This window comes from Vombatus ursinus, unplaced genomic scaffold, assembly GCF_900497805.2.
Source record: "Vombatus ursinus unplaced genomic scaffold, bare-nosed wombat genome assembly UNPS02009824.1, whole genome shotgun sequence".
NCBI lineage: Eukaryota > Metazoa > Chordata > Mammalia > Diprotodontia > Vombatidae > Vombatus > Vombatus ursinus.
The window spans coordinates 9,142,659-9,158,482 of NW_020949602.1; the positions used below are offsets into that span (position 1 = coordinate 9,142,659).

Sequence of the window (15,824 nt, forward strand, 5' to 3'; positions counted from 1 at the left end):
CACACACACACACACACACACACACACACACACACACACACACACACCCCTCTCCTTAACCTTAACCTGACCAATCTCCCCATCCCACATAAAGATGACCTTGAAAGTACTGTAGGTTTCTGAAGAGTCTTCTCAGTCCCCAAAGCTCTCAATAATCCCATTATATCCCCCCAGTTTTCTTTCAGCACCTTGCCAGAAGACCTTCTGTGAATTGCCTCCTATCTGAATGCAGTGGGTGTGGAGTGTCCCAAAAGTGGGATTTGCCACAGAAGGAGACATTATCATCAAAGCAGAGTTGAAACATTTCTCTCTTTTGCCCTGGGGCATAATTTTGAAAATACAAAATCTCTACATCAGCTAGGTCTTTGAAAAAGTTGTATTTCTAGTGTATTGTAAGCATGAAACTGACGTTGCCTATCGTAAAAAGAGAGAGAGCGCTTTACTTGTTTTTTCATATTTATTTGGGATTTGGTGAAAAATGATTCTTTGGAAAGTGTGACTTCTTTGTTCCTTTAAGATTTGTTATTCTCTGATCTTACCAGTCTCCTTTTTTAATTTCTCTTCTTGCAATGATGGTCAGGAGTTAATAGGGTGTATATTTCCCCTAGAGCACTGCTTTGCAAAATATAGTAAAAAGTCAAAGGACTTGAGTTCAAATCTTGACTCTTCCTTTTGCTACCTGTGTGACTTTGTGCTAGTCACTTGACTTTTCTGGGCCTCAGTGTCCTCTTCTGTAAACTGAGGGTTTTGACTTGTTCAATCAGTCCTGAAGAAGGATTTCTAAGGTGCCTTTTAGCTTGATGACTCTATGAATTCCCTGTTCCAGTCTTCATCTTAATGCTTTCTTTCCTGTTTTGCCTGGCCATCTCTGCTTCTGTCATAATGGTGGCGTTGATATATGGGAAGACTGTAGAATTAGTGCTGGAAACAACTTGCAAGATCCTTTAATGTCAAGTCCAGTTTTTTCATCTACAAAAAAGAAAATTCTTAGAGTCTGAATTGTAATGAATCCACAATGAGCAAAACAATTACTGGGAAAAGTTTCCTCTCTGAAACCCAAGATTTGGTCCTCTAGCCTTTCTCTGTATCCCCAGTACTTAGTGGAGTACCTGACCCATAGTGAGATGGAAAGGAAGGACATAAGCATTTATATAGCACCTACTATAGGCCATGCACTGTGTTAAATGCTTTACAAACATTATCTCATTTGATCCTCATAACAAGGTATTATTTCCCCCCTTTTGCAGTTGAGAAAAATGAGGCACACAGAGATTAAATGATTTGCCCAGGTTCTAGATACTACAGCTAGTAAGTGTATGAGGCAGTATTTGAATTCATATCTTAACTGACTTCATGCCCAGTGCTCTATCCACTGTGCTACATAGCTACACTTAATAAACCCTTAATAAATGCTCCTTGACTGACTAACCCTAGCCTCTGGTTGAAGATCTCTGAGGACAGGGCATCTACTGCCACCCTTTCCACTTGTGGGGAGAGAGAAAGGGAACATGCAAGCAGTAACTTGGCTTTTTTGCAGCTTCCTAATCGTGAAACTTGAAAGGAAAGTAAATTCCATATATTCATAGCCATTAACCTTGTGCATTTTATTATCTGTCTCACAAACACAAGATTCTTTGGCTAAATTAAGTTTTAGGCATTGAGGAATTTAGAGGAAAGAGTGATGCATGAATGTCTAGGTTCCATTTAATCTTTCCTCTGATTATCATGTAACACTGGGTGAATCACTATCTGTTAAACACTTTATAATAGTTACTAGTCAGGTGGCAACTAGGTAGGTCAGTGACTAGAGCACCAGCCCTGGAGTCAAGAGGACCTGAGTTCAAATCTAGTCTTAGATACTTGACACGTTGTAGCTGTGTGACCTTGGACAAGTCACTTAACCCCAGTGGCCTTGGAAAATATTAATGGCAGTGGCTGAGATTAAACACAAATCTAGCAACCTGATATTTGCTTATAATAATAATAATGATAGATATTTACGTAACCCTTTAAAGTTTGCCAAGAGGTTTACATAGTGTGTCTCTGAGGACAGTGCCTGGCACATATTAAGTGCTTAATAAATGGTTTATCATTGATTTGATGAATGGAATGACTTGGCCCTCACTAATGTACTGTGAGATGTTTATTCTGAGTCATTTAGTCCCATTTTACTGATGAGTCAAATGAGGCCAAGAGGAAAAGTGACTAGCCCGTAGTCACCCAATGCGTAAGGTGGGGTTTGAACCCTAGGCCTTCCTGACTTCCAGCCCCACAGCACTGTTCAGCTCATTCCCTATTTCAGGTGACTCCGTGTATTTTGTTTTGCAGAGAGTCAGTGTGGTGTGGGGGCTAGAAAGCCAGCCTAGAAGTCTGGAAGACAGAATCACAGAACTTGAGGTAGAAGGGATCCCAGTGGTCATCTAGTCCACTCCTACATGAAGGGACCCCCCACTGGAGCATCCCTCTGCCTCTGTCCTGTGCCACGTGTGTGACCCTGACCAAGCCACTCGTCCTCTCTGTAGATGTACCCAGGCAGCTCTCTGAGACTAAAGGGCAGACCGCCAGCTGATTCCCATCCACGCAGGGAACATCCCCACCGTGGAAAGGGTCACCGTACCATTAAAAAATCGGTCTGATTCCTGTCCCACCTTCTCCCCCAGCCCAGTGCCGATGGCATTGGCCAGCCTCACTCAAGTCCTCGTTGCCCACCTGCATTATTTCAGGGCCCTCTCAGCTGGTCTTCTCGCTTCCCCTTGCCTGCCTCTCCTCTCGGATCCTTAACGCACCAGGCTGACGCTGTCATTCAGAAGTCTCTGCATCCCGCAGGGTCCAGTCAGCCTTGTTGCTTCTGCTCCCTTCCCCTCGCTCTGCCCCACTGTTTGGAGGGCGGAGGCTCCTCCATTGGGGGAGGGGAACATCTCCTTTCTCACCTGCCTATGCTCATTTTGCACATCTTTGACTTCTCCATCTCCCTCCCCCCACGACTTTTCATCTTTCTTTGGTTTTTGTTTTGTTGTGTTTTTTGTTGGGCAAAGGGGGCTAAGTGACTTGCCCACGGTCACACTTGTAGTAAGTGTTACGTGTCTAGGGCCAGATTTGAACTTGGGTCCTCCTGACTCCAGGGTCAGTGCTCTATCCATCGCGCCACCTAGCTGCCCTCCCTATTGCTTATAAAACAAAGGTCCAAATTTTTAGCCTGGCATTTAAGAACCTGTTAAATCTCACTCCACAACTGTTTTTTGCCTTGTTTCACATTATTCTCATTCCATTCCCACAAAACTGGATTTTCTTCTGAATAATCCATTGCTCTTCCCAAACTTGATATGTTAATATCCATTCGTAGATTTTCATGCTTCTAATCTCCGTTGCTGAGCTGCCTTCTTAAACCTCTTTGACCTAATTGGCTGAGACTTTGACCATTGTGATATTGCTGTGTGCTTTAAATGATGTTTGTACAGTGCTTTATAAATTTTAAAATGTTATATAAATATCAGCTATTATCATCAAGAAGGGTCAAAATTGTATTAAGTACAACAATAATAATAGCAAATATCTCTGAAATGCAAACGTAACTTTCCTCCCATGCCACATGCCACATGAGCACAAAGTTGGTAAATGAATATAAAATATCAACTGAGATCTTAACAAGTCAATCTGTCTCTGGAAAAGAGAGTCCTGTTGCCTGTATCCTTTCCCCTTGTTATATACTACCTCCATACATTTGCATGGCATCTCCTATGCCCTGAATCCAGTCCTTCTTCCTATTCCCGTCAGAATCTTCCCCCTAGTTTAGGCTTTTGGAGGATTAAGGGCACCTCCTCTAGGAACCTGGCCCTGGTTTGCTCAGTTTAAAGGATTTCCTCTTTCCTCAAATTCTCTTTGGCTTTTCTGATCTCTTATCTCCACTCACCCCCCATTAGAATGTAAGCTCTTTGAAGAGTATCATCTTTGGATCACCTTTACTATCATAATGTCTAGTACATAGTAGGCGCTTAATAACTGCTTATTTGATTTTACGTATTTATTTATCTGTGTATGTGTTGTGTTCTGTGAGTAGAATGTAACCTTCTTGAGGGCAAGGACTGTTCATTTGTTTCTTTATATTCCCAGTAACAGCACAGTATCTGGTACACAGGGGATAAATAAATACTTGTTGGTTCAGTTCAATTGAATCTGTCCTTTATTGGCACCATACTCAACCTTGCATTCCTGTATTTACCTGGGAACATGTCGTGCTTCTCTACAGAAAAAGCAAGCCCCTTGAAGACAGAGACCGGGCCGCCTCTTTATCTTTGCATCATCTACTCTCAGCCCATGGACTTGACCACATACAAGTTAGTTGCTTAGTGCTTTTTCATTTTTGTTCATGTTGGGTCTCAGCAACCAGCTCTCCAGTCACTCCAGAAGAGTCAATTGTAGCATGACCCAGTATGGTGTTAGGCCCCCGAAAGAAAGCAGCAGGTCCTCACATGGTTTAACCACAGTCAGTACCGTGATGACTCTTAGGACCTTCATGACAGTCATGGAAACTCTGTCGTTTTCCTGGGTTAACAGCTCGGTAGAACGTACCTTCTTTTGTATTCTAGACCCTGAAGCAGTCTACACCCTCTGCTAAAAACTAGGATCTATTGGAGATAACCTGAATCCATGGATTCAAGTTAGGAGTTGATGTCTGGCTCAGTGTAAGAAGGAACATTCTAAGAACCAGGACCATCTAGCAGCTTCTTAATGACATTAGACTCTAGAAATATCATTGAAAATTAACAGCATCGTGGTTTCATAGATTTAGAGGTGGAAGGGTCCCCAGAAGTCATTAAGTCCAACCCACTCATGGCACAGATGAGGAAACTGAGTCCCACATAAAGTTTAGTGACTTACCCAGGGTCACACAGTGAGTAAGTGTCTGAGATGAGATTTGAACCTAGGTGTTCGTGACACCAAGTCCATTCCCCTATTCACTTATACCAGAGGTTCTCGAAGTATGGTCTGTGGATTCTTGAAAGTCCCCAAGATCCTTTTAGGCCATCTCTGAGATCAAAACTCTTTTTAGAATACTGCTATTACTTACCTATTAAATACTTCCCTTTTCCAACTACAAAGCTGTGGGAGGCTAGATTTTCCTCATGTACTTCAGCCAAAATAGCAGATTTCAACAGATTGACTGTAGATGCGGATGTAGGAATCCAGATATGAGAATGTCTTCTATTAAGTCAAACAATAAAGCAGTTTACAACAACATATAAAACAATCCCACTTTTCTCATGAAATTTTTTTTACAATATATAGTTGTTTTTCATATTTATCTTAGGATGTAATAGTTTTATCACTATTTTAAATGAGCATAAATATTTTTTTAAATTGGCCAATTTTCATTTTATATAAATTCAATATCAATAAATATAACCTGTGTAACCAAATTTCTTGGAGGGATGGTCTTTAATGATTTTTAACAGGATAGAAGAGCCCAGAGACCAAAATGTTTGCAAACTGCTGTACTAGCCCACACTGCTATGGGATTGTATCGGGTTATGATTTCTCTATCTCATCCAGCATGGTTCTGTGATGGTCTCTAAAGTTACAATGCCTGTAGACTTTTTGATCACAGATTTCTGTTTGGTGGTTTTATAAGATAGTGGGTAAAAGGGCTAGTCCAGTCAACCTGTTACTGACCTTCCCACTTCTCTACAAACTAACTCTATGTGGTCTTCCAAGTCATTTTCTCTCTCTGAAGTCCTACTTTCTTTGTTTCTAAAATGATAAACCCAAACGTTCCTTCTGACCTGTGATGTTCTGTGCTTGTCATCCTGGAAAATAATCCCCTGCTTTTGGGAGGAGAATAAAAATTCTAGTGAACATCATTGTGGCAGAGACCTTCGGAGGGTCGCCATCTTAACTCCTCTCTCCAGAATAAAAGAGTCCTGGCATGTTTGTCTTTGTTTGCTGTCTGATCGCCCCTCTGGCGGATATACCTCCACACACAAATCATATCCCCTGCTGATATATAGCCATGAACAAATGATATTCTCTGGGCCTATTTATCTTCTGTATTGACACAATGTAATAGAGTGGATTTTTTAAAGACAGTATTCACTTAGTGATTTGTTTTTCCTGCCTTGATGGTAATGGGTTTTGTGTCACCTTTGAATATGAATGTGAGGGAAGAATCATTTTTCATAATGAATAGATACATAGTCTCAGGGCTGTGACTTTTTTTTTTTAACAGCCCAGTTTTCTGAGCAGCAGGAAGATGTAGTGGATTTTAAGCTGATCTTGAAGACTGGGAAACCTCATTGGCACCTCTGGCATTCTGGCTCTCATCCCCTAACTTCTCAGTGCCCCAAGCAATCTTTAAGGTGAAGAACAAATGTTCATCTGCTTTAGGAAAGGGATTCGCCTCATTGGGAATTCACTACCTTGGAAATGAGAGAATCGTAATCACTGAATTTGAGAGTTGGAAAACGCTTCCATAGCCTTGTATCCCAAGCCCACACATCAATGGGATTTCTTCTACAGCATACCTAGTGAATGGAGACTTTCAGTGCAGGAGAGCCCACCATAGGACTGGTCAAAAAACAATTCTTGCTGCCCAGGATTTCTTTTTAGTTATTTTGACGTCAAGGGCAGTTGTTTTTAGGAAATTGAATGAGAATGGGTAGGCAAAGAATCATTATGGAGACAGTGGTAGGGAATGAAAAAAGTATCAAGATGATAACTTTATTGAGAGTAATTATAAATAGTTCAGGAAGCCCTGAGTTTAAATCTGGTCTCAGACACCTACTACCTGTGTGACCCCAAGCAAGTCACTTAACTCTGCTTCAGTTTCCTCATCTGTAAAGTGAGCTAGGGAAGGAAATGACAAACCGCTCCAGTATCTTTGCCATGAAAACCCGAAACAGGGTCACAAAGAGTCGAACGCGACTAAAATGACTGAACAACAACAACAAAAAAATAGAAATCAGTATAAGACAAGTCTTGTTATTGTGTCTTCTGGAATGTGGCTTGGGAATTGCCCCAGGAAAACCCCAAATGGGATCACAAAGAGTCAGACGTGATTGAAAACAACTGAACAATAAATAGTTGTTATATACATTCAGTTGCTTGTATTAACACGTAATGTTGTTTCTAATACGTTTTATTTAACTATAGCGGGTAGTTATCACACCTGGGATTTTACCACAACAAGGAACTCCTTGGTGAGTCCCTCTACTAATGCAGGTCCACATCTGCTCTGAAACTTTAGAGCCTAATGGCATTGCCCAGGTAAATGGAATTTCTTGCTCTTGGACTTCCCTATATCCCTGAAATCTCAGATCAAGCAGCATACATCCAGTGTGTGTGAGAACTGGAGAGACGATACTGACTAATCACCCATCTTAGTTTCACTATCTGTAAGCTTGCAGCATTGGGCTAAACAATCTTGAAATATCTTCCAGGCTCTAAGCGGCTATGACCGAGGTCAACAGCCTGTGTGAGTAATGTTTAAAATCAAGTTCAAGTCTGACCAGATTGTACTGCCTTGCACAGGAATCTCAGTGAATCCCTATTGCCTCTGGGTTAAAATAGGAACTCTTAGCCCTGACATCTACGCCTCTCCACAAACTAATTCGTCGTGAGCTGCCGGCCTTGTTCATGCTCCTTCGTGCATTCCACATGCTGGCCAAGCGCTTGCTGTTCCTGGAATTCCGGCTTTTGCCTCCCACCTTTGGACAGACCACGTCCCCAGGCTGAATGTATTCACTCCTCTCTTCCACTTCTTAGCACAGAGTCCTGTACCTCTTTACATATTTGTGGAATTGAAATAACTCTCCCTAGCAACAGAGGTTTGCAATCATCAACTGATCCTCAAGACAGTCTGTTAAAGAATGCTGCGTGGTTCACTGAGTTGGATTTTATGCCTTCCTTATTGAGGGAAGATTAGGTATAACTGGCCTTCTTCCAGGCGGGTCCGTTTAGGGGGAAACTGAGCAGTAATCATAGAACCATGAAGCCCAGAGGAAGGGAGGACGGGAGGAAGGAAAGGAGGGAGGGAGGTAAGGAAGGAGGAAGGTAAGAAAGGAAGAGGAGGGAGGAAGGAAGGAAAGAGAGAAGGAAGGTGGAAAGAAGGGAGGGAGGGAGGAGAAAAAGAAAAGAAGGGAGAAAGGGGAAGAGCAAGGCTACCAGGGAAAAGGAAGTTAGAGTTCCGCTGACTCTGAGTTACTCATAATATATCTCGAATATTGTGGTGAGTTGTGGGCATCACATTTTAAGAAGGATATTGATTAGCTAGAGAGTAAGCAGAAAGAGTCTTGAGGTCATGCTGTCTCTTGGGTCAGCTGGGAGGCACCACAGTGCACAGAGCACTGGGCCTGGATTCAGGGAGCTCCAAATTCAAATCCATCCTCAAATACTTAGTTGCTGTGTGACCCTGGGCAAGTCATTTCACTTCAGTCTGTCTCAGTTTCCTCAACTGTAAAATGGTGATCGTAACAAATTGTATCCACCTCATAGTTATATATTGTGAGGATAAAATGAGATAACGTCTGTAAGGCACTTACCACGGTGCCTGGTACGTAATGAGCACTTAATAAACATCCCTTTCCTTTCTTCCGCATAAGCTGCATTGATCTTTTCAGGCCTCACCCACACTAACCCTGTTTCTGAACCCTCTACTTCAGCCAACTTCTCTCATTTCTTTCTCCTGAATAGGACTTGTATTTTCCCATCTCCACAGCCCTTGCCACTTGGAACACCTTCCTCCTCTACAAATCCTCTTCTTTCCCCTGCAGACCCCACAAAGCCTTCTCTGCCCATTCCAGTGGTAGGCAATAGGTTCCTTCCTCTGAATTCCAGGTGCACATCAGGACCCTGCTATGCCCCTGCTGGGGAAAGTGGAACCAGGGTTAGGACTTGTCTTGTACTTTCCTATTTTAACTAATTATTTTACTAACTCACCCTAAAGCCTGATGGTTTCTACCTGCTGCAGGAGAACAGGTACTGTCAGTCATGAGCTAAATTTCTGTTCCCTGAGACCTCCTTGTTAAGCCTCAGCCAACTTCAAATTAATCTTAGACTGGCTGCCCTGTGAAATCTTCCCTGGGAGAACCTCTCTTTGCTTTCAAGCTCTGTTACTTAATTTTTAAAATTGTTCTTTAATGTATCACGTGTCCATTTTTGTCTTGTCTTTCTAAATTGACTGTAAGCTTTCCGAGAGCTTCAATCACGTGTTTGACTTCTTCTCCCTTCCCTCTGCACCCTATCACCCACATAAGGAAAATCTAGAACCATGTTTCATATGTAGCTGGTGCTTTCAAAACATTTTGCTATTTTGATTTATTTCTGTGTTCTGACAACTCGAACATTTATTCTGTACATTGAATAATTGTAGAATGTTTCTGTAGGTGATTTGGAAGTGTGTTCTTACAGAGGTTGCCAGAATTTTCTATTGCTGTATTTTCCTCTAAATGTTATTTTATGTTAATATCACAAACATTAGCAATTCAAATCACTTAAGGCCTTTTGATAATTTTTTTTTTAAAAGTGGTAGACATTCTCTGTTTCTAAAATAAACAGCACTTGAGAATTTCAGTCTCTTGGGGATGAATGTTTTTAATATAAATATATGCATAAACATAGACTAGTTTTCTCAGATTTATATATTGCTACACACATTTTAAAAGGATGCTTTTTGTAACTTAACTGGACTGTTTTGTTGACTCACTTGTTCCTAAGGCTAAATCTTTGTGTAGCAGAATGAGGGTACCAAGCAATTAGGCACATTGCAGATGCTAAATTCTGGTAAATGGGATAGGAACTCAACATTTCTTAGGGGGGAAAGATCACTGTGGATTACAATGATCAGAGATGGCTTCCCAGAGGAATTAGGGCTTGGTCTGAGCCTTGAATGCAGGAGCCTTAGGTCAGTTTCATGGGAAAGGGGTTCATTTGTTAGCTGTGCTCTGAATATTGTGTAGGCAGCTGGGCGGCTTAGTGGGTAGAGCATTAGACTTGGGGCCATCCTCAGGCATCCCTGGGTTCAAATTCCATCTCACAGCCTTGAGAACTGTGTGAGCCTGCACCATTCAATTAATTTTTGTCAGCCTCAATTTCCTTATCTGCAAAATGGGGGATAATAATAGAGCCTACTTCCCAGGATTATTATGAGGAATGCATGACATAAATTATATAAGCCATGGTTCAAACTTAAAGCATGATGGAAATTGTATTATTTTATCATTATTAGAATATTTCTTCTGAATATTGTACATTACATACTATTTCCTGTCATCAGTCTCATCGATTTTTTTCATCTTCTATCTTTGAAGTATGCATAACATACCCTTTAGCTTTGACATGCTTACTGGTCTACTGAGATTGCTTTGTTTTATTCACAAGAATGGACCCAGCACAGAAATACTGTCTTTATTTATCAAGGCTTACAGAAATACAAATCCTGAAAATCCAATAACATACAAATTACTTCTGAGATGCCAGAGTCTAATTTATCTCACTTCCCCTTTTTATTTTAAATAGAAAAAATCAGGCAAAGGTATGCAGATCTGCCTGGAGAGCTGCATATTATTGAGCTGGAGAAGGAAAAGAATGGGCTTGGCCTCAGCCTTGCCGGGAACAAAGACCGGTCTCGGATGAGCATCTTCGTTGTGGGGATTCACCCTGATGGACCTGCCGGCCGTGATGGGCGCATGCACATTGGTGACGAGCTTTTAGAGGTAACGGTCACTCACTCAGATTTCATGTTTCCTTTTGATTTTGTTGTGTCCAAGGCAATTTCAGTTGTCGCATCTGATCAGACGATCATACATTTTGAGCAGGGAGTGACTTTGGTGATCAGTTTTCTGAAAGAGAAGGTAGAGTAAGGTCTTTTAAGGCTAAACAAATCGTCTTGCTTTTCTGTTTCCTTGAAAGGAAGGGCAGTAGAGGTAAACACCAATGCAGATCTGCTTCTTGTTTTTATTTTTATTTTTTGGTTTTTTTTTTTTTCGTCGCTTAATAGGATTTTATTTTTTCCAATTACATGTAAAGATAGTTTTCAGCATGCTTCTTGTTTTTAAATGATGCTGGCTGAGGACTGAGGGCTTTGCTCATGGAAAATTTTAGCAGCACGTTGGAAAAGCATCATTAAATAATGGAGGCAGAAGTTTGCCTGTTCTGAATATCAATGGGCAAAAGGATTTGGGGCTAGGCTGGATTCTTTTTGGCTTTCATAGTCTTATTGTTGAGTCTTGCTGGGTTCCAAATTTGACAATGAGGTGTGTTACCATGGCTGCTACAAAGCATATTCAGTACTTGGCTGACTTTAAGAGTTTTCAGGAGACCAGAGATAAGGTTGGAAAAAATGGGCTGGTCTTGGAGGAAAGAAACCTAGATACAGGCAACATCGGCCTATGCTAAGAGCCTGGAGTGTGGAGTCCAAAGACTTGTTGATTTCAAATCCCAACTCGACACTTTCTAATTTTCTAACACTTGGCAAGTTATTTCAGTTCTCCAGATCTCGATTTCCTCATCTGTAAAATGAAATGGTTGGGGTAGATTATTAAATTCAATAAACAGTTAAAACTAGCGCTGTGTTGGGCCCGCAAAGCTTGACATGAAACAATGCCTGCCCATCAGGAGCTTAGCGTTCTACTGGTGACCAAACACAGACACAGATATGTGAATGTAAAATGCATACACAAGAAATACCATGCAACAGATAATCCCATCTCCTAGGGCTGATATGGGTCTTAAATGAGATATTTTGTCCAAAGCACTTTGCAAGTACTACTGTTATTGTTCTAGCTATTTCACTCATGTCCAGCTTCTCATGACCCCTTTTGGGGTTTTCTTGGCAAAGATACTGGAGTAGTTTGCCATTTCCTTCTCATTTTAGAGATGAGGCAAATAGGGTTAAGTGACTTGCCCAAGGTCACACAATTAGTAAGTATCTGCGACCATATTTGAATTTGGAAAGACTTCCTGACTTTCAGTCTGGCACTGTATGCACTGTGCCACTTAGCTGCCCCTATGGTGCTCTATAAATAGCAGATACCTTTGTTGGTATAATTAGTATTTACACTAGCTGTTGGGCTATTCTACCAATCAGAAAAATTTTTCTTGATTCAGCCTCCAACCCAGCCTCCAGGACTACTGCAAGGGAAGAGGAATTTGTTGACTCCCTGCTCCTAAACATGAGACATAAGGAACAGATATCCCATGGCTCAGAAGGTTACATCTTGTTTGTGAAAGTTCTGGTTCTATTTTATCCTTATCCAGTTTTCCAGCTTTCCTTGACCCTTCAGACTTGGGCTCAGAATAGAATTCCCTCTCCTCCATCACCTGACTATTGTGGAGTTGGTATTGAAGGCCAAGATTTTCAAGGCCCAACTGTGAATTCGCCTTCACAGCCTAGCTCCCCATCTCCCCCCTGCCCTGCTCCCCGCTCCCCAGCTCCCCACCACACCCACCTTCCCTGCTCCCCGGCTCCCCAGCTCCCCAGCTCCCCACCACACCCCCACCCCTGGCTCCCTGGCTCCCCACAGGATTTACTCTCCAAAACTGTCGCTGCCAAGATGTCATTTCCTGACCGCCCAGAATTGTTTCTGTACAGCTTCCTTTTGTTTCTGTTTCCAATGCAGTGTTATAAAGGCTTCCAAAAATACTGAAATCTGCTGCATGTAGGACAATGTTTGGTTCAGTTATTCCTCACAGAAACATCCTTTGAACAAACACACAATGATAAAACAACGACAATGTTGTGTTAGTTTTTGCTTCTTACAAGCCCTTAATGCAATAGACTTTGTGTGCCACATTTTGCTTTGTATCCTCATAAGAGTCTGGCACAGAGTTGGTGCTAAATCAGTACTTGCCATCTGATTAATTGTGGTATGTTGGTGGCCCCAAGTTCTCAAAAGTTCCAGGAGATGGCAAGCTCTGGACAATCCTACTAAGAGAGGAAGGCTGTGGTGACAGGCTCAGAGTTACAGTGGCCACCTTTCAAGGAGGAGGCAAGCTAATTTTGGAAAGATTTGCCACCAGTTCAAGAACTGCCACATCATGTCATCATTACATCCTGGCTTGTGAGCTTGAAGAGATCCCAGAGGTCAAACAGTCCAACCTCCTCATTCTCCAAATGAGCAAACCAATGACCGGGGAGGTTAAGTCACTTAGACTCCAGGAGTCATGGACTTAAATATGGAAGAGTCTTTAAGAAGCCAGCTAATCCCCTTTTTACTAATGAAGAAACTGAAGCCCTGGATGGTTAAGTGATCTGAGTATTCCATTTTAGATATTTCTGTCTGAGATTCCATTAGGAGATTCTCTGTGGGTGCCATGATTTTGTGGATTTGTGTTCCTAATGAAATCATTGCTTATTGTGATTAGAGGATTCTTGAGGGCAGGGGCTGTTCATTTTTGTTGTTGCACCAGCATCTAGCACATTGCCAGGAGGATGGTCATCAAAGAGCAGAGCTCATTGGCTGGAATGGTAGCCAATAAGCAGAGCTTATGGGCATGAATGGAATTGAATGGGAAGGATGGGAATGACTAGCCCAACCCATATGTGAAAACTCCTTTCACTTTGAAACCATCATGCTCTGCTTTAGAGGCAGTGATGCTTTGGAATATTTCAATATACCTTCTTCAGGCACCTAAAGAGATACCAAAATCTTTGCAGATCTCTTTAGCAAAAGGCAGGCACTTCCAGAGCTTCCCCTGCTTGCCTGGTTCTCTCTTCCCAGCAAGTTCTAAACCTTGCAATTCAGAACCCCCGGGCTATATATGCCCAGGAAAGGCAGGGACACAAGAGATAATGTAGCTTCAAATTTGGGCAGAGGTTTTGAGCACCAGGAGCAGCAGCAACTCATTGCTAAATGCCATCCTATTCTTTCTCCTGTATCGTTAGTGATTTTACGGTAATTTTTTTCCCTCTAGGCTGCTTAGGGAAAGGACTAGAGTGTTCAAACTGTTAATATTTGCTTCCTCCATCTTGGAAGCTGAATGAGGTCCTTCATATGCCACCCCTTCATTTTACAGTGGTGGAAGCAGAGGGTTGGCCGGTTAGGTGATCTGTCCAAGGTCCCCGAATAGGGTAGGCAGAGGCAGACTTTGTACTCAGGCCGTCAGACCTCCCAAACTGCAGTTCTTCCCGTTGTAGCGGGAAAACAGGAGTCTTTAGGACTGGAGTGTTTAGAAGTCACGGGATGGTGACTCTCAAGTGGGAAGTGACCCTCCTCGCCCAGCCTCTGCTGCCTTCTGGGCATCTCCTCTTCCTCCTTGCTTCTTCCTGATTTTTGGCATTCTCTCTATTTATTAGCATCCGTCTCACAAGTCGAAATTGGAAGGAGAGGCTAGATTAGACACTGAAGTCGGTGAATTTTGCCATCTTCTTGTCTTAGTCATTAAGAGGATAGGTGGGGGAAGGGACTGAGTATGTTGGCTCCAGGGCGGCTTCTGTAGCTGCTGTCCATTTAATTTCTCCCTCATAGCCCTCCTTCCTAATTAATTTAATCAATCAGGGCTTTATAAACTTCAAAATAGGCATGATCTCTCTAGTGAGAGAACTTCTCATTTATTTCTTGAAATTTTTTCTTCTCCATTAACTTTCTTAAGGAAAAAAAGGGAAAAATTGGTATTGATATATTTAGTTTTTACATTGCCTGAATTTCCCTTTGTACCACTCCTACTCCCCCTTCCCTGAGAGGTGTCCTAAGGAATAAAGGTTTTCTTTTCTTTTCTTTTTAACAGAAAAGAGGAATAGGTTTAAAAAATCAACAAAAAAAATCCAAAAATGTATAGTTTCACATCCATGGCCCTCTTACCTCTACATAGGAGTAGAGATCAGTTTCTTCTTTGCTTTTGGGCCAGACTTTTTCTTTCTGCTTTCAGAACATTCAGTTTTTCTCACTTTGCGGTGCTTCTCTCCTTTTACATTATGATATTCTCTGTGTATGTTGTGTCCTTAGTTCCAAGTCCTTCACTTGTTTTTAGTTCATGTAAGTATTGTCATTAATGTCCATTATAGCATGCTCCAACACGGGAGCGGGGCAAATTTAGGTGCCTGAGTGGATAGACCCGAAGCCAAGAAGACCCCGAGTTCAAACCCGACCTCAGACATTTACTAGCTGCATGACCCTTGACAAGTCACTATTTCCTCTCTGTGCCTCAGCTTCCCTTAATCGTAAAATGGGAATAATAGTGCCTACCTTCCAGGATTGTCGTAGGGATCAAATGAACTAATATTTATAAAGCCCTTAGCACAATGCCTAGCATACAGTAGGTGCTATATAAATGCTATTGATGATGATGATGATGATGATGATGGTGATGATGATGGTGATGATATGATGATGTCTGGTATCAACTCTAGTGTGTCATTGTGGCCTTGTTATTGACCATACAACCATAAATTGGCTCCAAGACAACTGGGTGAGCTGACAGTCAGCACACCGTGTGCTACCGAAGACTGAGTTTTAGCAGAACCTTCACTTAAAGGGAAAGACCCACCAACTTTTAGAGTAAGCTTCCCAAGGTACAGTGTGGCAGAAATTCTATGTTTGTGCACACACATTTTCACCTTTCATTGTGAACTTAATCCTATGTCAGCTGCTGAATAAATGCACTTTTGACTTGGGCGACGTCCTTGTCCATTTTCACAAAAATTCTCCCTTTCTCCGTGTGTGTGTGGGGCGGGGGGGTGGATGATGGGGAGAGGTATTTTGATTGTTCAGGCCTGAATTATTTTAAGCCTTTACCTCTCTCCCTGTCCTTTCCCTAAGGTTTTCATCAATGCGTTGGGTTCTATTCCCTGTTTAATCAAGTAATTAATTCATATGTAATTTAAATAGAGAGTT

General features: G+C 41.9%; 1 protein-coding gene across 5 annotated transcripts in view; it reads left to right on the top strand.

Annotated features, from left to right (window-relative positions):
• Nucleotides 1–15,824, top strand: part of PATJ (PATJ, crumbs cell polarity complex component) — a 332,827-nt gene that overhangs the window by 201,669 nt on the left and 115,334 nt on the right. For all 5 annotated transcript variants that reach the window (XM_027852793.1, XM_027852795.1, XM_027852794.1 and 2 more), the window contains exon 28: nt 10,510–10,706. In XM_027852793.1, coding sequence (XP_027708594.1) covers nt 10,510–10,706 — 197 coding nt within the window. The remainder of the gene's footprint in view (nt 1–10,509; nt 10,707–15,824) is intronic.